Source organism: Schistocerca americana, chromosome 3 (assembly GCF_021461395.2).
Source record: "Schistocerca americana isolate TAMUIC-IGC-003095 chromosome 3, iqSchAmer2.1, whole genome shotgun sequence".
Classification (NCBI taxonomy): Eukaryota; Metazoa; Arthropoda; class Insecta; order Orthoptera; family Acrididae; genus Schistocerca; species Schistocerca americana.
In genome coordinates, this window is record NC_060121.1 from 457,429,553 (window position 1) to 457,455,851 (window position 26,299).

Below are 26,299 nucleotides of genomic sequence, written 5' to 3' on the forward strand. Positions count from 1 at the left end.
GACCAAGAAATGGGGGAGGGGGGGGCGGGGAGTTTCGGACCTTACTGTACAGTACTCCTTGATGCGGCAGGATCTTCAGGCGGATGGTTGCTACCACGCAAGGGATGTGCACGCCGGGCAACAATGTAATTCTTTAAATGGGCGCTGTAATAGTGGTTGTGCAGCACCCCCAACACAGTGTTTTGGCGACGGTGCTTGACTGGGCTGCTAGTTGGTTTAGCACAACGCAACGTTACCGCACTCGATTACATGATGGCAGCTTACTTCCTGTCATAAGATACCTTACAGATAGGAGTATAAATACTTCCATTTCAGCCTGCAGCAGAGTTTGTTTGACAGACGCAGTCTGTGCGAAGTCCATCAGAAACTAAGTGACACCAGGCTCATACGGTAACATCTGGATCTGCATCTACATCTACATGATTACTCAGCAGTTTACATGCTACTTCTCTGCCGTTTCAATCTCGAACAGAACGCAGGCAAAACGAACAGTTACATGTTCACCAGCGAGATATAGATGTTTTGAGATATTTGTGACATCTGTTTGAAATCTGACGCCGTATTTCAGTGGGGTGATATAAGTTGAGTTTTTAGTATGGATGTTAACAAATTCTGTATCCGACTGTTCTGAGACAGACGATAAATTATACTGAAGACGCCTTTCATGTTTTGTCTGCAAATCGAAACGAGTCTTCGATTGCAGAAAAATTAAAGAAAAACTGCATGTTAGACGGTAATGAAAGTCATGCATTGCGATCCCTCAAAGGTACGTCAGTCGGAGGGCCGTATTGAGTCGAAAGGGAACCTCTCCACTGTGAGCTCGCGGCTGGAGCCAGTCGCTGGATGTCCTTCTCTCGTGCCCTCCTGTCCCGACTCCAGAGCGTGTGCCCGCCGTTGCGCAACTCCAGAGTACGCACTGTTATAGGCGCTCGGACTCCCTGCCGCCCTCCAGTCTCCCTGGACAGAGATGGACGTGTTGGTCGCCTGCTGTGCCGTGGTGGGCTACGCGCTGGCCGGCCTGCTGGCCTTCTGCGCCTGGCTCTGGATGAACCGCCCGCGCACCGACATCCCGGGTCCGCATCCGCTGCCGCTGCTCGGCAACGTCCTGCACTTCCGCAAGTTGCCTGTGCTGCTGGAGCACTTCCGAGAACTGCACCGCCGCTATGGAGACGTATTCAGGTGTGTCAGGTCTCACGAGTTCTGACTCTAAGAACGTGACGTCGGTAGAATTGACGTTTTTGAGCTGTTTCTTTCCGCTGCTTTTATGCTCGAAAATGGTGTAGGATGTAAGAATGATACGTTAAGGAATCGATCACGTGGCTAACGTGGTCAGATGCCTTGCAGAGATGATTAGTTAACTTCGTATGTACAGTCCAGGGCCGGCCACGGCGTAACAAAATTCATGCGTGCACGGTGTGCGGGCCGCGGGCGCACCGAGGTCCGGCCTGTCTCGGATTTGCTCGGTCCTCCTCGGAAGAACCCGGAATGGCGCGACATTTCACTGAATATTGTGCTCTTCAGTTCGGCAGAATCATGGTGCCTGCGTTGCTCACCCTTGGCTATTCGTGTTACAGAGAACGTTCACGGATCCAAGGGCTGTTTGCACAAAAAGAGGCAGGCTAGCGATCCGTCGTCACAAGCCTTTAAAATTGAGTAGGACTGACAGAAGAGAGGGGTGATAACTCTCAATTTAAGCTAAGGGTACTGCGAATTTGCTATGAAAGAACATCACGACGTAGCTGTTGTTAAAGATTTCTGGATGTGAGGTTGTGGTCCAAGAAACTCTTCTGTTCCTGACGTTTCGTCCAGGACTGTGTTGGACATCCTCAGAGGCGCTAATACGCTGAGTCTTTCCGACTGACCGGTCGGACGTCCGAGAGCGACATAAACACTAGAAAAAATAGAGAAATCAGCTGTAGCATAGCACGCTCATCGGTCATGAAACAACGAAGTGAAGTTTTCTGAAACAGAAATTTTATCTACAACGTCAAATTATTATCCACCACTATCTAGAGAAGCCATTGAACTTTATAAGCATCAGGATAATTTTAACGGGAAAGAGGAGGCAATGAAATTTAGCGACATATGGACCGTAGCTCTACAGAAAGGGGTAGACAGTTTTATCTTTAACAAGATGACAATCGATAGTTAAGTTTTATCTCTGACAAAGATTATCTCTGCTCATCACGTGTTACTTTGACCACGCCCCCTTTTCAGCAGTATTTATGTCACTCACGGACGATCGACCGGTCAGTCTGCAAAACTCAGAGCAGGAGCGCCTTTGAGGATGTCCAGCGCAGTCCTGGACGAAACATTAGGAATAGAAGAGTATCTTGGACCACGACCTCACATCCCGAAAGGTTTACCAGCAGCTATGTCATCCGGTCATGAAAGCCTTCATTCACTATACATTACGATAGCACGGAGAAAAATTTAACGATATAGCTGCCAACGAAAGAGCAAAAAATTAGAATTATTGAACAGTCGACATTCATTGTTCTACCCCTCAAGAAGCACTCTGTGCTAAATTTGCAGGCATGGATAACGTGTAGGAACTGGTGGTACGAATAGTAAAATTCCTGACACCGCACGGATTATTCTGCTGTCAGATACAACAGATTTCGATGGAACTAAACGATGAGTATGGAGATTTCATACATTACAGCAAAGCACGTTGGTTAAGTCAAAGGGCATGCCTGAAACGATTTTTCGATTTCAAGGACGATACTGTTGAATTTATCAAGGAAACAGGAGTGCGGGAATGAACATTAGCACTTTGAAGACGTCTCGTTTTAAGTGGGCTTGACTGTACACTGCCCACAGTAACACATCGCAAGCATATAAACAACTTTCTGATTTGATGGGGATGCATTTAAAAAGAAAATGGGTTTGTAGAAGGAACGCAATCTGACGTACAGTCCAGTTACCTAAGGTAACTGGCCTTAAGAAAAGCCGGAGCTTTGAACAATTCATTGTGACCTTCAAAGTACTGCAAGGATAGTTGCCGAAACGTTTTGAGGACCCTCCCACTTCTTCAGTTGTTTTCGAGACCGCTTGCTGTTTCAGTTGAAAGAACCCCTGTGCATGTACATATGTAACTGATTGATGGGCAAGGCAATTGGTTTCTTGGAGACAAATCCCTATAATGCTAAAACTGTCCTGGACGTCTGCTCTGCTTTTGACAGGTAGAGTTTCCACGTCTTCATAACGAGGTTGTAGTAGTGCTACAATATTTAGACCAACATATGTGTGTGAAAGACGTTTTTATAGGTTATGAAACTAAAAATGTCACGAACACGTGGCGACCCGTGTGAGACAATTTGTGAAATTCTCTGCGTCTGTCCATATGGCGACAGTTTGTACCAGATGAAAATTATATGACTTCAGCACGCGAAAAATAATTAAATAATACTGGAAATTTGTTTCGTTTTTAATCTTTGTTGTTGAGAAATGTGAAATTTAAAACCAAGTCGTAGGCAGTGTGATTTCATTGCTATTCAAATGCAGCACGTACCCAGTTTCCCTCTCCTCACATTGAGACAGCGAAGCGTGGCCGTGGGGGAAACGGGCCCGACAGGCAGATCGCTATGGCACTCGTGCCGAGGCACAGCCAGCTAGCCAAATTTTTGGCCGCCCCTAGTGTAGTCCATAGACCCACATGATCATTGAGTAGTAAGCAGCGAGACAATACAATTGTGCGTTCTGAACCGGCTAGCCAATCGGAATCGACCAACCCCCGTGTCATTCTCTTCCAGTGGCGTCACTGGATGCGGTATGTGGGGGCGTGTGCTCAGCACAGAGATCTCCCTGCTATTGTTGGGTTTCTTGACCTCGCAGGCGCTATTTCTCACTCCTCTATGGTCCCACGAGGCTGAATTCACCCCGTTCCAGTCTTCCTACCAAGGAAAAACCTCTGGCTGTACCGGGAATCGAACACGTATCTTCCGTATAATAGCCAGACACGCTGTCCATTAAGATACGAAGGAGAATTGAGACAGTAAAGAATGAGCATAAATTATTTCTCTGGCCACAAAATTATTTTTAGAAACTATTCTAGATAGTGGTAAGCGGTTTGTTGCAAATGATAGCTTAACTCATAAATTGTTTCATGGATACACTTCCACATGTGCTCCATTTTTTTGCCCATAGAACGTTACAGTATATCCCTTATTGTGTTTTTCTATATTGCTGTTGTGTGTACGGATATACTGTACTGAAGATGCAATTAATGGTGAAAAGAAAACAACTATTGTTTGTATATTATACATCTTTATATATTATAACTTGAAGATAATAGAAATCCACCAGCGTCTGTGTCTACTGCTCTACGCTTGTGTCGTGAATAAGCAAAAACTCTCTTGCTAATGTTTGAAAGTCTCATTTACTAGAGCACGAATTACTGTTCTTACTGTACCTCCACAGTCTTACAAACACGGCATATGCCATTCAGTCTTCACCAAACAACGTCCGGCGATAAGATTTTAACCTAAAAAGAATATTGAATTTGTAGTGGTGAAATCTCGTTGATCTCGTAGAGCAGAAGCAACTGTCGTTATCCTCGGGTCGCCTGTAAAACTTCTACTGTTTGTGAATAGGCACTTAGATGGGATCCTCGGATACTGATTCTGTACGACTGAGTCCACATTTGGTTACATCATGCCTTAGCCGTTCGTCGATTTCTATTAATAACAGGAAACACTTCTAAATTCCTTTAGAGTACCCCAAAAATTTGGTCATTATTCGTGTTTACTCTCCCGGAGAGGGGAAAAGTTGCTTCATCGAATGCTCGATTCGTTCCAGCACAACAATTCGCTGCGAAGTTCGTATAAGTTCCTCTTTGTATGCATAGTAAAGCAGCATTTCGTCGTTTCTGTGGAAACTCGCCCCGTCGATTTCCACGGACTGCGTTGAAATGCTGCACGCACGTAACCAAGAGTGTCGTCGCTCAATTCTGGTCTATTGTTTTCTGCTTATCGCCAACACTGCCAGTCTTTTTAAACTTCCCCCATGCTGTTCACTTCTCATGGATCCCGACCGTAGGCACTTCGGAACTGTCGTTGAACGTATGGGGAACCGTGTATCCACAAACCACAGAACACATTGCGCTTTCTCCCGTGCAGACGCCATTTTAACTGCACCATGCCAAAATTACGCTACCGTAACAATATAGAGAGGAAAGAAATCGGATGTTGTCAAAGCACATGCAGAAATGTACCCATAAAATACTTGACGAATTAAGCCACCATTTGCAACAAATCGCATAGCTATATATAGTTCTTTAGAAATAAATTTTTGTAGTTAGAGAAAACTTAATGCTCACCCTGTACTTTTATACTCTGATGGTTTTTTACGTAGTCAATACTCAGATCGTGAGCAGATAAAACAGAATGTAAATATCCACGACTGTATCCATCCCATCACGCTCTCTCTCTCTCTCTCCCTCTCTCTCTCTCTCTCTCTGTGTGTGTGTGTGTGTGTGTGTGTGTGTGTGGATGTGTGTGTGTGTGTATGTATGGAAGGGTATTTTTTTCCGTCAAGTTAAAAAAAAAATGGTTGAAATGGCTCTGAGCACTATGGGACTTAACAGCTGTGGTCATCAGTCCCCTAGAACTTAGAACTACTTAAACCTAACTAACCTAAGGACATCACACACATCCATGCCCGAGGTAGGATTCGAACCTGCGACCGTAGCAGTCGCACGGTTCCGGACTGCGCGCCTAGAACCGCGAGACCACCGCGGCCGGCTTCCGTCAAGTAAGGCCATATATAAAGAGGATAGGTTAAAGCATTATACTCATTTCAACCAAAGATAACGCTACTCATTGACGCTAATGTTGGAGCATTGTGAATGTTTCATTTCTATGTTGGTACGATCAACTTTTAGAGGTTGCAAGTATGGCAGTACCTATCAGGAGATACTACATTTTGATGAGTCGCTGTGGAACAGCGAATATATAGCATGGATAAAATTTGCAGAATGTTCTCTATAACTGTTGTCCAGCGTCCAGGATCAAAATAAACTAGGCTGAAAACAATTATGAGGTCTGACTGGTTCTCTCAAAGCTTGTAACTCAGTGGGAAATGTAGTAGGTAATTGACAGACGACTAATAAAGAAACAATGTGGAAATGTGAAACTGTGAGAACACGTGTGAATACTGAGCACACAGTAGAGTCTGAAATCTAGTAAGTCACATGGTTTCTGTTTTTGTGACTATCACTTGGCCACTTGTGTCTCTGACACGTTGCACGACGCAACTCTCTTACGAATATAACAAAACGATTTGAAGTTCCACCCGCAAAAAAATAAAATCTTTCAAATATTAAGCGAACGGAACAAAGAATCCCATTTACGAAATAATGAGGCATTACTTCAAAGGATTCCTAATAATCCATAACTTATTATCTCTATTCTGATGACTGATGAATTCAACTTTCTCTTGAAGAATTATTTCAATGAACCGAGTATTCTTTATTGGATTATAGATAATCATTAAGAAAGGCACGAATATCCTATGTGGGTCATGTACGAGCACCATTTTTTCCTACCCCCGATCGGTCGCGAAACGGAAACAACAGTGAAAATCAAAAATATTTTATTACCAACACTCGTTCCAGATACTTCTCTACCTCGTCGTCATTCCGTCAGGTATTTTTCCCAAGTCGTACGGTTTGTGTTTTGAGGCTGTCACTTGACCACTTGTTACTCTCGAACTCTCCGTCAATAATTATGTCGATAATTATGTGTTATGAGAGTACTTTGATCCAAAGTTTACACAAGAAATGGTGTTTTGGAATGGATATAATGTAGTTGCAGTTTTCGTATATTATAAGCGGAACACGTTCGTGGAATCTTGCTTCTTACGTTAAGAAATTACAGAAGTCTACAAGTGGTGTTCGGTCAGTCAAGTCGTACCTATTTCCTGTGGTACATATAACCAACTTAAGAGAGTAAGAATGTGTAACGAAGTATGTTGTTGACGCAGCTCATATGCGAAAATTAGTACTATAGGCATGATTATAAAATATTAAGATTCTGGTACATTCACACTCGTACTCCCAATGCCTCCATACGGTCTATGCCGAAGGGTGTTTAGAATAGCATTATGATAAGTGCACCATCTTATTCCACTCGCTATGGTAACATGAAATGATGGCTGTCTGCTTAAACTTAACCTCTAATTATAAAATGGTTCAAATGGCTCTAAGCACTATGGGACTTAACATCTGAGGTCATCAGTCTTAACCTAACTATCCTAAGGACATCACACACATTCATGCCCGAGACAGGATTCGAACCTGCGACCGTAGCAGCAGCGCGGTTCCGGACTGAAGCGCCTAGAAACGCTTGTCCACAGCGGCCGGCCTCTAATTATACTGTCATGGTAATTACGCGGTAGGTACTAGGAGAGAGTCATATATACTTCTCCTCCTCAGGGATGGAGGGATATCGCACGTTTGGAAGGAAAATTTTTCGTCATGCAAAGTCTAATAGTATGTTTCACTCTAACTCGTTCTAACTAAATAAAGTTGTAACGAATCGTGGGGTACTTTGCACTATAACTCATGCAGTCTGATACGGACCACAGTATGAGAAAATGATGACGAGAGTTTTGTTAGCATAATTCTTCTTGCATGAGTTTCAATTCTGTTTTATTCTACTGAATCGTAGCGTCGTTTTTTTTTCCGATAAGCATACGTGCGTGTTGGTTCCTCCTCTGTAAGTGACACTGGTAGTGTACTTTACATACCACTGATAAACAATTGGAATTACCATGTATAACTGTTTTCCTCATGATTCATTGGTTAAACATTCACCATCTCATACCCAACTGTAAACATTATAAACTGATTAGGTGTATTCACTGTGGTTCCCATAGCATGCACACTGAGATGTATTTCATTGTTACACTGTAAAGCGTTAAAGCGTTAAGTCTACGTTATTATCTAAACGTTATATCTTTGTTAGAGCCTCGAATCACTAACACCACATGACGTAAGCAAGAAGTGTAGAACACCTATTTACGGATATCCCACCATGTTAACGATATTATTTTCTTGTACATAGTTTGGAAGACTGATGCGGTCTCAGGTACTAAGACCAATGCTTGTGGAGATGTTCGCCAAACTCAGCTGGAGTAGAATACGCTTATACATCTTCTACCGAACACGCACTCGTGGATAGAGGACTTTCCGCTTCCTTGCATGCAGTTCGTTTCCTCGTAGCGTGAGACAGTAACCACTCAAACCGTGGCACTGTGACTGTTAAAGATTTAACTCTTCCCAATGACGACGTTTCCGGTCATACATCATTGCGTGTCTGATAATCGTTGAGAAACTACAAAACGAAACAAAACAAAACATAGGTCACAGTACTTTTAGACAACGCTTATAGACTCTCAGTGAAGGCCTCACTTGATACCGACAGAGGCATTTATGTAATTTATGTTACCACATCTATATGTCCACAAAATCGCTCCATTCAGGTTTTCGTTGATGCCATGTAATAAAACGAACAATTGTGAGATTATAGGAGTTCAGTAGATGGTGCAAGGCGCCACTGGGGTGAGGTCCTAGTCGATCTGTTTTGCTACTGATACGCAATGAGTATTCCCTCCCAAGGTGCAAGTCCTCTACCAAGGTCCACTTGTAGTACGTAAAGAAACAGTGCGCACGGAAACGGAAGGAAATTGTTGGACCTTACACGTGGACTGTAGTTTTGTGCCCTGATTAAACTTTAATAATTCCTAGGTAGTGATGGGGACTATCAGCTACTTTGATGAAACAAACGTTGCATGTTACGTACATTTGTTGGTTGTAAATTCAATGATTGCTGATAGTAACCAAGAATCAAATACTCATCGAGCTTATACAAACATGAACATATGATAATTTTGGATTTTCAGAGGGTAAGGACCGGGAAAGCTCTGATAAAGCAGAGTGAACAAACAAGAAATTGTGTTAACTGCCTGCTAATCACGAAATTGAAGTGTTGATAGAGATAGAACCTCTGAGAGTAAAATCATGGCCGAAAAGTCACCAAACAGTGACTGATCTATTAATCGGCACCATCGCACCTATCATCTCGCACGAACTTCGTACGCCATTTCTGCGACACTTACATCATTTGTGGGAGACGAGGCGTTGTGAGGTCGCAGGCGGGGACAGACGCTGGCACGGCGCGGCCGGTCTGCTCGTGAATCCTGTTCCACTCGCAGTGACGAAGTCTGTTCTCTACTCCTCTCAGTGACCAAGTGTCATCTGCTCTTCTCGACGACAATGTCTGTGTACTATGGCTCCTGGCAAAGAAGTGTGGCTGATACTTTGCTCTTCGCTCCTCCGTGCTGTGGACCCGCTAAAACTGCCATTTCGACCAATCTGAAACTGCGTATTATGTTCCACAACCTGAAATCTCATAGCAACTTTGTACTCGAAAGTGTTGGTCACTTTTTATAAGGTTCCAAATCCCGCACGACTCACATAGGGGAATATACATAATGGTTGTACGAATACAGGTTGCAGACACATGGTTCACGACATATGGAAGTTTGGATGTGGCCATGAGTCGTGCACGGATAGCCAAATGGTAAAGCGACCGCTCGTGATAAACGGGAAATACGGCAAAAATTTCCCTCGTGGTCATTCCATTCAACAGCTGATGGTTGCCATATTCGCTACTGCCAATAGGTTTGATGTAATACGTTGGACGTCCTTTAAAATGGAGCCGATTTTATTGTCAACTTCATTTTCCCGAGCATAGTTACTGCCAGTTATTTATGTAACCGGCTGATTATGATTATGCTTCATAAGACTCGTAGTCATTGGCTACAAAATTTTACATTTCTTTAAGTGGACAGATTTTATTTCACTGGAGCAAAACTGAGTTACTTTTTGCCACTTTTAGTACTCTTCGTAATATGACCTCATACAAATATGTACTACAGCATTTAATTTAAAAATAAACAGTATTTTATAATATTTATCCTTTAATTTGTCAGTAATGAATTAATTTTGTCCAATGAGATGTTCAGTTTATGGAATATTAATTGCCAACCGTTACTACAAGCTCAGGACAGCATTGTGGCATAAATTCTAAGACCAGGAACGTGAAGATAAACTCCTCTGTTAAGAAAAATGGGATGACTTAGTGTTTCTTTGACACACAGGTACAAATTTGTTGCAAATTTGGCAAGTTTTATGAGTTCTTTACATACACAGAAAAATATTTGTCACAGATTTTGCAAAAATCTGGTAAGATTTATTTTTCTAATATTCTCAAAAGTCAAATAATTATAGATCCATCCTCAACATCACTGCTACAAACAAGAATGAATAACAAATTAAACGGCATTAAACAAGGTAACCAACCAAAGCTTTTACCAATTTGTTTACACAAAAGATTCAACAGAACTAAATGAGGAAAAAAAAACAGGAAACAAAAATTAAATTTAACACAATGTCCTTTAATAACAGTAATTAGTTGAAGCATTTAGACATTTACTTGCAAGTTAAGTGGTAATAGAGTAAACAAGTCATGGCCTATTTGATACAATACTCTGAGTAACTGTGTGTTATACAGTGACGGAAAAAGATCGCAACAACAAAAAGTAATTAATGGAGAGTAATTAATTTACATATGTAAATGATTAATTCGCAAGATCACAGGTTAAAATAAGAGACAGATAAGCCATTGCAAATATGAAATGCTGTTACTTTAATAACCGATATAACCTTCAGAATGTTGAATGCAACCATGAAAACATCCATGCGCTGTGTTGCACAAGCCGGCCGGTGTGGCCATGCGGTTCTAGGCGCTTCAGTCTGGAACCGCATGACCGCGACGATCGCAGGTTCGAATCCTGCCTCGGGCATGGATGTGTGTGATGTCCTTAGGTTAGTTAGGTTTAAGTAGTTCTAAGTTCTCGGGGACTGATGACCACAGATGTTAAGTCCCATAGTGCTCAGAGCCATTTGAACCATTTGATTTGTGTTGCACAGGTGCCGGAAGTCAGCTTGTCGACTGGAGTTGTAACCTTGTTGCGTTTGGTCGGTCTATACTGGGACGTTTAATGGTGTTCGTGGATGACGCTGGAGTTGTCGTCTCATGATGTCCCGTATGTGCTAGATTGAAGACAGGTCTGGTGATCGACCAGGCCAAGGCAACACGTTGACACATTTTAGAGCATGTTGCGTTACAACAGAGGTACGTGGGCGAACGTTATCCTGTTGGAGAACAGCCCCTGGAATGCTGTTCATGAATGGCAGCACAACAGTCAGTCAGGGTGCCTTGGGTAACCACAAGAGCGCTCCTGTTGTTATACGAATTCGCATTCCAGATCATAGCTCAAGGTATAGGTATAGTGTGTCTAGGCCACAGACAAGTTGGTTACATACCCTCGCCTCACCTCCTTCTAACCAATACACGACCATCACTGGCACCGAGACAGAAGCAGCTTTCGTCAGATAACATAATAGACATCCACCCCGAACCCAACGAGCTCTCGCTTGACACTACTGAAGTCGAAAATGGCGAGGATTTGGGATTAGTGGAATGCACAATACAGGGGGGTCTGTCTCGGAGCTGTCCTTGAAATAACGGATTTGTAATAGATCATTGTGTCACTGTAGTCTCATTTGGTGCTCAGCTTCCTGCTGCACATGTAGTACGATGCTCCAGAGCGATACTCCGGACACTATGGACTTCCCTTTCTCGTGACCATCGTTGCCAACAATCATGTACAATGGCTATATTCCTGCTAAGTCTTTCTGTAATGTTGCGAAAGGAACATCCAGCTTCCTGTAGAACTATTACATGACGTCGCTCAAACTCAATGAGATGTTGGTAAAGGCGTCTTTGTGGCCTTAAAGGTATTCTTGACTAGCATCAACTCACCATGTCTAGTCTCAACAGTAACAAACACGTCCGTTACAGCACGTATTTACTGCAAACCAGATTTTCAACCTCATATTGGCGCTACTAGCTCCACTCTTATGCGACTGGCGATAAAGCTCAATGGACATCACGTTTCATATGTAGAAACACGTCTACCAACATTTTTTTTTTTTACGTCGCACAACTTTTTGGTCTTGTGATTTTTTTCCGTCCGTGTATTAAAAAAATATTTTCCAAAAAAATTACAAATAAAGTTTTTTCATCTGAAAAGAAAATGGCTTGGTATCATGTGTACTTCTGGCTACCATCACTAGCGGCAGCACTATGCAAGAATGCACTCCATCAGAGGTGTGTGCTGAAAGCTTACCCGAGTTACAGTATTTAAGGGGAAAAAGCCTGTTTTTACAGCTTATTAAAAAGGGATTGCTAATATTTGGACTAGCTATGGGCCGATAATCCTGCATTAATGAAATCTTTCTTGCAACAACAACATCTGCGAAAATCGACAGCTCACAAGTAAGAACACTAGCGAGGTCATTAATAAGAGACATGCACATAAGCGATTACCTCTTGTATCCCAAAAACTACTTCTATGAAAGATTCTGCATCCAGTATTATGTGCAGAGTCATATTGGTCAAGGTACTCAATTGGGTGGAAAAAACTGTCACAAAATCTCACACGAACGGGTTCCTTTGCTAGACGTCTATGTGGCATACAACCAGTTACTTTTCGAAAATCTAGAAATACCTAATCCATCTGGTCATCTGTGGATATGACTATTAGATCACATATGACAAATACTTTACACGTGTTTTGTTTTTGTCAGAATTCATGTTGATAGGCACTAAAAACTTAATTTGGTTCCAAATTTGTTATATTTGAAGTGAGGAAATGTCACAGAACTACGAAGGTCAGTGATGCAGCGTTGGCCTCAGGAGCTCAGTATTCGTTTGCAGGATATGAGCTTGGTGAGCCCAGGGTTCATGAGTTGAAAACTGGGAGGTCCTGGCACTTTTCTGTCATCGTAAGCTCTGGGCATTCTTCAGCGAGTACTGTATCGCGCTGCGGTGAAATGTTGGGTGTCACAATGAACGGAGATCTTCGCTAGACCATCTAGATCGTGAGACCGCTAAAACTCTCTATAAAAGAAACCCTTGTCTGAAGATGACCTGCGCTCCGATGACATGCATGGCTGTTGACTTGGAACAGTCATTAACAGGCAAACTCTGGGAAACTGCAGAAGCTCAGTCGAATGAGGCTTACCTAGGCACGCGGGGCTCTGTCTAGGTGGACCTATATTTCGCCAGTTGCTCGTGGAACCGAGATAGAAACGTCGAAATTCTTCTCCTGTGAGCAGTATGAATGGGCAGCTGGTAAGTACTAGCGCTCAGTCAGACAAGAGGGCTCATATAGCCAGTTTTTCGGCCTCGGGGATTACACTGGGCTCTCGATGGAATAACACCTAACAGAGCGAAAGTTGCGGTCAAAATCTGTTTTCGATTGTGAAACGGAAAGAGAGAAACAGTGAGAAGTTTTCGTCTTTTTACATTAAAAAATTTAGAGGGCATCGCAGGTAGACTAAAACCATTAATGCTACTGAGTAATGGAACACTCTTGGTTAAAACTGCTAGTTCCCAACAAATGACAAACCTCCGGAAGAATAAATGCCTTGAAGAACGTGCAATACAAACGAAACTAAACAACTTCATGAGTTGTTGCAGAGGAGTACTGTCATGTAGAGATCTGGTCGACACTCCTAAGGAGGAATTGAAAGATGAGTGACCTCAAGGAGGGATGGCCGACGTGCAAAATGTAATGAAAAAGGTCGATGGGGATCTAGGAGTAGAACCCGTGGTGTAAGGTCAGTCTGGCTTTAGCGGCCGCCCAGTGTGGGCGTGCCGTACTTCCGCCTGCGAAGTGTGTGAGCTCGTGTTTGTTTACGTCGTGACTCAGCCTGCGCGCATTGAGAGCATGGTAAATAAGTTCAGGAAATCAACATACCGTTTCAACTTTTTCCCAGAATATGAAAGACGGAAAGCCTTAGATGTGGAACGTTTCCTCCGTGAGGAGGCGAAGATCCCGCCATCACAACTTCTGGGTATCCACCTCTCGATTCTTAGCAACACCGTTTAAGTTAAAATAATCAATGGCGCTGCGTGCGAGCGCGTTTTGAAAGCGACCAAACAGGGACTCCGTTACCGTCACGCTGACGGTAACGTCGGCATGGTCGACGTCGAACATCCGGGACTCGTTGTTAGAACTATTCGCATATTCGAACCGCTATTCGAGGTATCTGCAGAGGACGTCATAGCGGCTTTCCGGCCATATGGCGCTGTTCGCGATCGTAAGGCAGAACACTGGGCCCATTTACGCACATAAACTGTTCTTAACGGGGGGCGTCAGACCACAATTGATCTACGCAGCCATTCTGACCATTAGCGGATGTCGGGCCGTAATGCTGTATAATGATGTACGACGGACAGCCGCTTATTTGTTCTGGGTATGAAAAAGAGGGACACATCAGATCTCAATGTCTGCAGGGAAGGATAAAGCTACCAACTGCAGGACTGGTACTTCCTCCGTCGTTACGGTACTTCCGATCACACATGCGATGGCGGCTCCCGCAGTCACATGAACAGCTCATGGATACTGTTCCGATCCCTCCAGAACCGATTGCGGACAAAGTGACTGAGAATGTGACTTTAGCCAAGTCCTCAGTTCAGGTGGTTCCTCCGGCTGCGCCCGTGGCCGACGCTGATGTAGAAGGTGACTCCACTGTCGACTCTGATTGTCCCGACGGCGGCCTTTCCACCTGAGCGGTGCCACTTCCCCCGCCTTCGGTTACGGGAGGACGATTGCGTAAACAACGCTCCCATAAACGATGCAATAGTAGGCGCCGTACGACGTCGGAACGGGACTCTTCGTCCTGTCCAGATGATACACTAACTGTTGAGGAAATCAACGTTTCAGTGTCTGAGACCGTGGACGACGGCGTCGTCAGTGCGTATTTGAAACGGCGGCCCTCAGTGGCTCTCGTATCGACGGAGCGGGATGTTCCTTCCTCTCAAGCACCCACCGAAGGAGGAAAGCTACCAGCCGATCTGGCAGTGTCGGCAGCCCTTGAACATATGGATACCATGGTGACGGATTCACCCGGACGTGGAGCCTGGATTTTGAAGGAACAGCAGATCCCGGCTTGCTGATGTCGACTTCTGCCATGTGAGGGGCACCAGTAGCACCTGCCGCCGGGTTCCCGCGCATCTTCATGGCAGAGACCTGCAGCCTCCCACCCTGGTTAGAGCACATCTCCATGCACACCGTATCGCTGCACTGCCTTGTCCGAACTCCAGAACTCAAGTGCTCTGTGCGAGCTACAAAACGCGACTGCTCTCTGCGAGCTACTAAACTCGACTTACTGCCAACACTGCTCTGACCTGCGATTCTATTGTAGCATAGATATTCCATATCGCAGGCAGCTCGTGAGCAATTCATCGAAAATACGTCTGCTCAAGTGCGCTTGCGAATAGTAATGAACCCCTAATGAATCACTTACAGTGTTTATGCATCTTCCGGTACCGGGCGTCGCAACATTTTATGCGGAGGAGATTGCCACACTGTTCTTAGGCCGTCATGAACATCTCCTCCTTGGAGGGGACTTAAAGCTGGTTCTCGGCCGGGAAGATCAATACCGGAATTTTACACCGTGCCGGGAGTTGCGCCTTATTGTTCATGATCTAGCCCTAAGGGATACGTGGAAGGTACGGCGCGCAGACGACCCGGGATTCACATTTCCTACAAGTCATTCGGCAAGTCGGTTAGACCGCATTTATGTCTGCCGTAGACTGCTTGATGCTGTGCTCACTATCGAACGCTGGCCTTTGGTGTTCTCTTATTACTGCGCGTCATGCGTACATTGCTCCTTTCCCGCCAGGAGGTTTGGAGGTGTCGAGCACCATGGAAACTTGTGTCAACAACTGCAGGATCCTGATTGTCGCCAACGTATCACGGAGGCGTGGAGATGATGCGGACGGAGTCTCCGATCCTTACGCATCCATGAGGGACTGGTGGTTGAAATGTGCCAAACTGATGCTCCGGCGCATGTTCTGCACTTACAGCATGAAGGTAGCCGCTTGGCACAGGCACACTACAGACCTCTACTTCAGCATCCTCCGTGACCTTGACGGCCAGTCATCTTCCCCAGAAGTGAAAACTGAATGCAGCATGATTAAGGCGAAGCTACTAGCGATTACTTGCCGGAAACTACATGGAGTTGTGGGGCGAGACCGCAGACCCATTGTGGTGAGGCAGAAGAACCTCTCCATGCATCATATTGTCCATGATCGCAGACACTGCAAATGAACGTTAGTCACCGAACTCGTAGACCACCGTGCGCAGCGGGTCACCTGCCAAGCGGACATCGTCGATAGCTTTGTCGAACGTTATCGCCGAATCTACCGTGGCGATGATGGGGCCGTCCTGGACTACGATCCTATCGCCGTGGGCGTTCCGCGCAACCTGGCGCTTGAGGAGAGGGTTAGGTTAATGGAATATTCCACCTGCGAGGAGGCCACTACCGCTATCTTCGGGGGTGCACTGTTCAAGTCACTGGCATCGACGGGCACCCTCGAGTCTACACGATGGATGAAGAAGTATGATGAACTAATCACGCCTGCAACTTCTATTGCGCCAGCATTTTCGAGGGTATTAGTGCTTCCGTTTATAAGCCGTCGCATGAAATTACTATGAGCCACTACCGCCCTATCACCTTATTAAATAATGATTACAAGATTTTAGCGTCGATGTTGGCGGCGCGCTGCAGACCCCTCTTGCCACCTGTTCCCTCTACCACGCAAACGAAGCCAGATGGCACGGTTAACGCTCAGACAGGAAATGAAGACTGTCGTGAGGTGATTGGGCTGGCTGAGGCGGGCAGACTTCGTGCGGAGATCGTAGCTGTAGATTTTGACAGCGAGTATGACAGGGTTTTACATGTCGTCCTGTATTCTGTCTTAGAACGGGTTGGCTTCCCCACTCGCTTCAATAGCGTTCTTCGGTGGCTCTTTAGCAGCGTGCGTTCATTGGTCTAGGTCAATGGGTGTGTGGCGAGTCCGGTACAGATTCAACGCTCGGTCCATGTACCTTTATGTAGTGGTGGCGGAGACGCTCATAAGCCTGCTGACAACGCAGTTGTCTGGACTCTCCTTACGCGGTTCGCGGTTACACATTCCGATCTCAAGCATGCTGCTGGTTCGTTCTCGGGAGGAGGTCTCATGAGTCCTCGACACCATTGCAGTTAATGGAAGAGAGGGTGGAATTGTGATGAATGTGCGCAAATCCACGGCACTGTCTATTGGTCGCGGGCTACTCCCGGAAAATCTGGTGCCCCTGCACATTGTCCATCGTCTAAGCTATCTTGGCTACCTTGGGAACACACTTACGTCATCAAGGCGCCATACAGCGGCGGTCATCTTTCGTCAAGCGTTGAGAATTATCCCTATGGTGATCAGACACAGTTCCCTACGCCTCCTCAATACTTTGTAGCGTGTTGCCTAACTGAACGCCCATGCGGCATCAAGATTGGTTGATATTACGCAAATTCTACCACTGCCGAGTATTTTCTCACGGCTGGGCCCATCTTCAGACTACGCAATAACACTCTTACTCATCCCCTTCGTGCAGGAGGGCTTGGTCTTACGAACGTCCATTATCGTGCGGCAGCACTTTACATGGCCACGATGCATAAACAACGGCACAATGTCGAGGCCTCCTTTACGCATGATTTACTTGCCGTTCTTGTGCCAGTATCCCTCTCCCCAACGGTCCCAGTTGGTAGTATCAGGCCTGCGTTGGCACACACAGTGGCCTTCTTTGTGCAACTCAGTTATGCTCGCGCCGAACTTCCACGAAAGCGCCGGCCGCTTAGTGTCACCCGTGTAGTAGATCGCAACTTCTCATTGTTGCGGTGGACTGTGATTTATAGGCAGATTCATAAAAGCTCATTTCCGACGCATATCTGATGAACTTGATATTATGCGACCTGGGGGAAGCATCGAAATAAACAGCGGGTCCATAGCTTAGGGTTGGCGGACTCTCCCTCTGCGCCGTCTGTCGTAGTGTCGACGATGATCACTACCGATTCAACTGTGTATCTGTTGCGGATGTCTCGCTCTTGGAAGGGCAAATGGTCGCGTGTTTTTTACGAGTGTCACCGCATGTTATTAACCCCGAGTCCTTTCTGTACCCAGCGGTGGAATATTTTATTTCGACAAAGTCTCGGGAGGTTCTCTGGATAAACAGCAGGACTTTGCTATATCTAAACGGAAATACTCATAACTTGCTCTTTGATTTTTTGGTAATACTTGTAGACTCCACAAGCGGAGATTGCGCGCAGTTCACGTTATCACGCATATCTTGCCAATTATCTTAACAGCATTTTTACCACTCTTCCACTAAATTGGCGCGGCAGGTACCCATCCGATACGGAATAAATCATGTCGCGCCTACAGCTTGGATTCGGCCCACCTATCATCCTTAATCACTTGGCGGGATTTCAAGCGTTACAGTTGGGTGGATTGGTTTTAATGTGTTATATATGTGCACAAAAAATTAAATAAATAAATAAGTGAAATTAATATGAGTGTGAGGGTGCAGCATGGCGGCGGGAGATGGGATGCATTGCCACGCGGAGTGGCTCCCCAATTTGAGGCGCCATGTCACGGATTTCGCGGCCCCTCCCGCCGGAGGTTCGAGTCCTCCCTCGGGCATGGCTCTATGTGTTGTTCTTAGCATAAGTTAGTTTAAGTATTTCTACATCTACATGACTACTCTGCAATTCACATTTAAGTGCTTGGCAGAGGGTTCATCGAACCACAATCAGACTATCTCTCTACCATTCCACTCCCGAATAGCGCACGGGAAAAACGAACACCTAAACCTTTCTGTTCGAGCTCTGATTTATCTTATTTTATTTTGATGATCATTCCTACCTATGTAGGGTGGGCTCAACAAAATATTTTCGCATTCGGAAGAGAAAGTTGGTGACTGAAGTTTCGTAAATAGATCTCGCTGCGACGAAAGACGTCTGTGCTTTAATGACTTCCATATCTGCCACACTCTCTCCCCTACTACGTGGTAATACAAAACGAGCTGCTATTTTTTGCACCCTTTCGATGTCCTCCGTCAATCCCACCTGGTAAGGATCCCACACCGCGCAGCAATATTCTAACAGAGGACGAACGAGTGTAGTGTAAGCTGTCTCTTTAGTGGACTTGTTGCATCTTCTAAGTGTCCTGCCAATGAAACACAACCTTTGGCTCGACTTCCCCACAATATTATCTATGTGTTCTTTCCATCTGAAGTTGTTCGTAATTTTAACACCCAGGTACTTAGTTGAATTGACAGCCTTGAGAATTGTGCTATTTATCGAGTAATCGAATTCCAACGGATTTGTTTTGGAACTCATGTGGATCACCTCACACTTTTAGTTATTTAGCGTCAACTGCCACCTGCCACAATCTTTTCTAAATCGCTTTGCAACTGATACTGGTCTTCGGATGACCTTACTAGACGGTAAATTACAGCATCATCTGCGAACAACCTAAGAGAACTGCTCAGATTGTCACCCAGGTCATTTATATAGATCAGGAACAGCGGAGGTCCCAGGACGCTTCACCGAGCGAGGTGGCGCAGTGGTTAGGACACTGGACTCGCATTCGGGAGGACGGCGGTTCAATCCCGCGTCTGGCCATCCTGATTTAGGTTTTCCGTGATTTCCCTAAATCGCTCCAGGCAAATGCCGGGATGGTTCCTTTGAAAGGGCACGGCCGGCTTCCTTCCCCGTCCTTCCTTAATCCAATGAGACCGATGACCTCGCTGTTTGGTCTCTTCCCCCAAACAATCCAATCCAATCCAATTCAAATCCCAGGACGCTTCCCTGGGGAACACCTGATATCACTTCAGTTTTACTCGATGATTTGCCGTCTATTACTACCAACTGCGACCTTCCTGACAGGAAATCACGAATCCAGTCGCACAACTGAGACGATACCCCATAGGCCCGCAGCTTGATTAGAAGTCGCTTGTGAGAAACGGTGTCAAAAGCTTTCCGGAAATCCAGAAATCCGGAATAAACCTGAGATTCCCTGTCGATAGCGGCCATTACTTCGTGCGAATAAAGAGCTAGCTGCGTTGCACAAGGACGATGTTTTCTGAAACCATGCTGATTACGTATCAATAGATCATTCCCTTCGAGGTGATTCATAATGTTTGAATACAGTATATGCTCCAAAATCCTAATACAAACCGACGTCAATGATATAGGTCTGTAGTTCGATGGATTACTCCTACTACCCTTCTTAAACACTGGTGCGACCTGCGCAATTTTCCAATCTGTAGGTACAGATCTATCGGTGATCGAGCGGTTGTATATGATTGCTAAGTGGGGAGCTATTGTATCAGCGTAATCTGAAAGGAATCTAATCGGTATACAATCTGGACCTGAAGACTTGCCCGTATCAAGCGATTTGAGTTGCTTCGCAACCCCTAAGGTATCTACCTGTAAGAAACTCATGCTAGCAGATGTTCGTGTTTCAAATTCTGGAATATTCCATTCGTCTTCCCTGGTGAAGGAATTTCGGAAAACTGCGTTCAATAACTCCGCTTTAGCGGCACAGTCATCGGTAACAGTACCATCGGCACTGCGCAGCGAAGGTATTGACTGCGTCTTGCCACTTGTGTACTTCATATACCACCAGAATTTCTTCGGATTTTCTACCAAATTTCGAGACAATTTTTCGTTGTGGAACCTATTAAAGGCATCTCGCATTGAAGTCCGTGCCAAATTTCGCACATCTGTAAATTTTAAACAATCTTCGGGATTTCGCGTTCTTCTGAACTTCGCATGCTTTTTCCGTTGCCTCTGAAACAGCGTTCGGACCTGTTTTGTATACCATGGGGGATCAGTTCCATCTCTTACCAGTTTATGAGGTATGAATCTCTCAATTGCTGTTGCTACTATATCTTTGAATTTGACCCACATCTCGTCTACATTTGCATAGTCAGTTCGGAAGGAATGGAGATTGTCTCTTAGGAAGGCTTCTAGTGACACTATCCGCTTTTTTAAATAAAATTATTTTGCGTTTGTTTCTGGTGGATTTGGAAGAAACGGTATTGAGCCTAGCTACAACGACCTTGTGATCACTAATCCCTGTATCAGTCATGATGCTATCAGCTCTGGATTGTTTGTGGCTAAGAGGTCATGTGTGTTTTCGCAACCATTTACAATTCGCGTGGGTTCGTGGACTAACTGCTAGAAATAATTTTCGGAGAAAGCATTTAGGACAAGCTCGGAAGATGTTTTCTCCCTACCACCGGTTTTGAACAAGTATTTTGGTCAACATATCGAGGGAAGGTTGAAGTCCCCACCAACTATAGCCGTATGAATGGGATATTTATTTGTTACGAGACTCAAATTTTCTCTAAACTGTTCAGCAACTATCGTGTAAGTCTAGGGACCGATGACCCCAGCAGTTTGGTCCCTTAGCAATTTACATACATTTGAACATTTGTGATGCATTGTGGCCAGGCTTCGGGATTCGATCCCTGTTTACCTTGTCTCCTTCCACCTGTAGCTGACTGTGGCGCTAACAAACCGAAAGTACAAAGTAAATAAACCAACAAAAACTAAAGAAAGGAAAAATTAATTAAAATTAAAGATTCTTTCTTTACTTCAAGTATTGAGAAACTGTAAAAAAAAAAAAACAGGAATGTCGGTAGCCTAAAAGAAGTGGCAAACGTCGCACAATGTGGCAACCAATTCGCGGGTACGAATTCACTACATTCCATTTATTTAAATTGTCTTTCGATTGTATGCGAAAATGCTCAGTCTGATGAAGTTCAAAAATAATTCCCTATAAAAAAAAGGGTTGCCACTTTTATTAGTTATCGAAACGACCTCATTCCCGGGTTCGAATCCCGGTACCGTTTGAATTTCGAATAAAAATCAACATCAATGGCGGCCGAAGACTTCGGGCATAAGAAATCACACTCATTCAACCAAAGGCCTTGTCAAAGGGTGCCGAGAAGCGGGCAGAGGTTCAATGCACTCTATTGCCCTTGGGGTGGGAAAATGCACATAAAGGCAGAAGAATCAGCAATGATCGCATGAGGAAATTAATGAATTAAAGACACATAAAGCATATCCTCACGACATGTGGCCTCTAATTGAAGAAGTGTCGTGATGATCTCTCGTTTGGCAAAAGATTCTCGGCGAGTTCTCCATTCGGATCTGCGGGAAGGGATTGTCAAAGGGGAGGTGACTATGAAACAAAGACTGAATAACCAAGGAATGGATTACGTTCCACGAGACGGGGCATCGAATGTCAAAAGTTTGAACGTCGTAGAGAAAATAGACAAATCTGTAAAGGGAAATACTAAGGCTCAATCTACGAGGTGCATTCAAGTTCTAAGGCCTCCGATTTTTTTTCTCCGGACTCGAAAGAGATAGAAACATGCGCATTGTTTTAAAATGAGGCCGAGTTTATTGTCAATACGTCCCAGAGATACGGCAGATGGAATTTTACCGCCAGCGGCGAGAATGAGAAGTGTTTTAAATACTTAAAATGGCGACGTTTTCCTTACCTGAACAGCGTGCAATCATTCGTTTTCTGAATTTGCGTGGTGTGAAACCAATTGAAATTCATCGACAGTTGAAGGAGACATGTGGTGATGGAGTTATGGATGTGTCGAAAGTGCGTTCATGGGTGCAACAGTTTAATGAAGGCAGAACATCGTGTGACAACAAACCGAAACAACATCGGGCTCGCACAAGCCCGTCTAACAACATGACGAGTAAGTGGAGAGAATTGTTTTGGGGGATCGCCGAATGACTGTTGAACAGATCGCCTCCAGAGTTGGCATTTCTGTGGGTTCTGTGCACACAATCCTGCATGACGACCTGAAAATGCGAAAAGTGTCATCCAGGTGGGTGCCACGAATGCTGACGGACGACCACATGGCTGCCCGTGTGGCATGTTGCCAAGCAATGTTGACGCGCAACGACAGCATGAATGGGACTTTATTTTCGTCGGTTGTGACAATGGATGAGACGTGGATGCCATTTTTCAATCCAGAAACAAAGCGCCAGTCAGCTCAATGGAAGCACACAGATTCACCGCCACCAAAAAAATTTCGGGTAACCGCCAGTGCTGAAAAAATGATGGTGCCCATGTTCTGGGACAGCGAGGGCGTAATCCTTACCCATTGCGTTCCAAAGGGCACTACGGTAACATGTGCATCCTACGAAAATGTTTTGAAGAACAAATTCCTTCCTGCACTGCAACAAAGATGTCCGGGAAGGGCTGCGCGTGTGCTGTTTCTCCAAGACAACGCGCCCGCACATCGAGCTAACGTTACGCTCCCTACTCACCTGACCTGGCTCGTAGAGACTTTTGGCTTTTTCCAACAATGAAAGACACTCTCCGTGTCCGCACATTCACCAGCCGTGCTGCTATTGCCTCAGCGATTTTCCAGTGGTCAAAACAGACTCCTAAACAAGCCTTTGCCGCTGCCATGGAATCATGGCGTCAGCTTTGTGAAAAATGTGTACGTCTGCAGGGCGATTACGTCGAGAAGTAACGCCAGTTTCATCAATTTCGGGTGAATAGTTCATTAGAAAAAAAATTGGAGGCCTTAGAATTTGAATGCACCTCGTAGATACAGTGGGGGTCAGTGTAGTGAAATGGAAAGAAGACAAGTAATTCTGGTCAAATGAGTATAGTGTAATATCATCAGCAGGAGAAAATGACGTAATGAAAGTAGGATTCGCTATGAATAGAAAGGTAGGGCGGGGGGTGAGTTATTGTAAGCATTTCAGTAATAGGGTTTTCTCGTCAGAATCGACAGCAAACCTACACCGAAAACTATAGTTCAGGTATACATGTCGACGTCGGAAGCCGAAGATGAAGAGATAGAGAAAGCATATGAGGATATTGAACGGGTAATTCAGAGCATAAATGGAGATGAAAATCTAATAATCAAGGGGACTAGAATGCAGCCGTAGGGGAAAGAGTAGAAGAAAGGGTTACGAGAGAATATGGGCTTGGTGCTAGGAACGAGAGAGCAGAAAGACTAATTGAGTTCTGCAATAAATTTCAGCTAGTAATAACCAATACTCGCTTCAAGAATTGTCCGAGGAGGAGGTATAATTGGAAAAGGACGGGAGATGCGGAAAGCTTTCAGTTAGATTACACCATTGTCAGGCTGAGATTTCGAAATCAGATACTGGACGAAATGGCTACTTCTAGAAAGTGAAGAAATCGAAAAAGAAATGGTTGTTGGAAGGACTGGCTCAATATACAGTAAAGTCAGTACAGCCTTCGGTGAAATTGAAAGCAAAGGTGATAAAATTACGGATGCAACGGGAATTCCAGTATTAAATGCAGAGGAGATGGCAGATTTGTTGGAAGGGGAAGGTTTGTCTGATGTGACAGAAGAGAAAACAGGAGTCGATTCAGAAGAGACAGGGGATCAAGTCTTTCGCTGACACTGTTCAAGCTACACATCAAGGGAACAATGACGGGAATAAAAGGAAGGTCCAAGAGTGGGATGGAAATTCAAGCTGCAAGGAAATCAGTGATACGATTTGCTTGTGATATTACTATACTCAGTGAAAATGAAGAAGAAATAAAGCTCATGCTGAACGAAATGAACAGTCTAATGACTACAGAACATGGCTTGAGAGTGAATCGAAGAAGACGAAAGTAAAGAGAAGTAGCAGAAATGAGAACAGTGAGAAACTTAACATCAGGACTGGGGATCACGAAGTAGCTGAACTTAAGGAACTCTGATACCTGGCACGAAAGCACGAAAGTAACCCAAGGCCAACGGAGCAAGAAGGACATACAAAGCAGTCTAGCACTGAAAAAAGGACATTCCTATAAGACAAGTCTACTAGCATCAAACATAGGTCTTAATTTGAGGAAAAAATTCTGGGAATGTAAGTTTTGAGCATAGCACTGTATGGTAATGAAACAGTGGGAAAACTGGAAAAGAATAGAATCGAAGTATTTAAGATGTGTTGCTACAGAAGAATCTTGAAAATTAGGTGGACTGAAAATGTATAGAATGAGGTGGGGAAAGGAATACGTAGAAAAAACTGGGAAGAAAAAGGCACAGTATGATGGGACATGCGTAAAGACACCAGGGAATAACTTCCTTGGTACTTCAGGGAGTTGTAACGGTTAAAAATGGTAGGGGAACGCAGAGATCAGAATGCATCCAGAAAACAACAGAGGACACAGGACACAGGTTGCAAGTGCAGTAGAGGAATTCATGGCGGGCCACATCAAACCAATCAGAAGACTGATCACAAAAAGAACCTAAATAAAAAAAAAGGCTATGTAGTATAATCTGACTCCTTAACTTTACCTTCAATAGCATGAAAATCCCAGGGCATACCATGGCAGATTTCCTTCGCCTAATCATACGGCCCTATGTTCCAACCGAATGCGCTGTTTTAAATGCCAGCGCTTTGGGCACATCACCTTAGGTTATAACGGCGAAACCACTTTCGGCAAACATGCCAAAGCCGCCCATGACGGAGACGGTTGCTCCTCTCCTCAAGACTGAAACATCGAAACGCACGGTATAGGCGCGTGGTGACACCATAAGATCTATAAGACAATGCAGCTTTCCACATTCACTACATTATTTTTTTTCAGCTCTTAAAAAGCCTATTTCCAGAGCCAGTGGTTCTAGAAAAACAGAAGTTTCTAGTGTCAGTACCAGCGTTTGTCAGAGCATTAGTCAAGCTGCATTTGTTTCAAAGCTCACAGCCATCCCAAAAACATCAGATAAAGTCACGTAGCACCATTGCAGAGCTGCCGACACCTCCGAAGACAAAAAGCAAATGGAAAGCTTCCACCACAGCAAAAACAGGCGGTAGATCATCAGACTATGTCGATGTCGTTCGACATGGCGATTCTGCTGCTTCTGCTACAGAGCCAATGGAATGCGAAGTCTACTCAAGGCAGCCATCTTTCTCCTCACCACGGCGGAAAGATATGGTGAAAGCGCAACCTTCGTGACAAATGGTTCCTATACTACAGGGGAACATAAATGGGTTCAGGACACATGTGGAGAAACTGAAAATGGGCACAGGCACACACCTCTGTGCTTGTGTTTGCAGGAAATGTATCTTAAGGCCACTGACGCCCCTGTGTTATGGGACTATGCCCTCCACCCAAAGGATGACCTGACTGGGGAAAGAGCCAAGGAAGGGATTGCTGTGTTTGTGGATAACACACACCACTCTTCTGCTCTTTCCTTGGTTACTGACCAGCAAGCAATATTCATTGCAGTTTTTGTGCAAAAGGATGCGATAGACTCTGAGGCTCTCACAGGTTTTATT

At 44.7% G+C, this 26,299-nt stretch overlaps 1 protein-coding gene across 1 annotated transcript in view; it reads left to right on the forward strand.

Annotated features, from left to right (window-relative positions):
- Positions 1 to 967: 967 nt before the first annotated feature.
- The window catches only part of LOC124606151 (cytochrome P450 4C1-like), a 179,288-nt gene continuing 153,956 nt past the window's right edge, over positions 968 to 26,299 (forward strand). The window contains exon 1 of the mRNA XM_047138115.1: positions 968 to 1,179. Within this exon, the coding sequence (XP_046994071.1) occupies positions 968 to 1,179 (212 nt within the window). The remainder of the gene's footprint in view (positions 1,180 to 26,299) is intronic.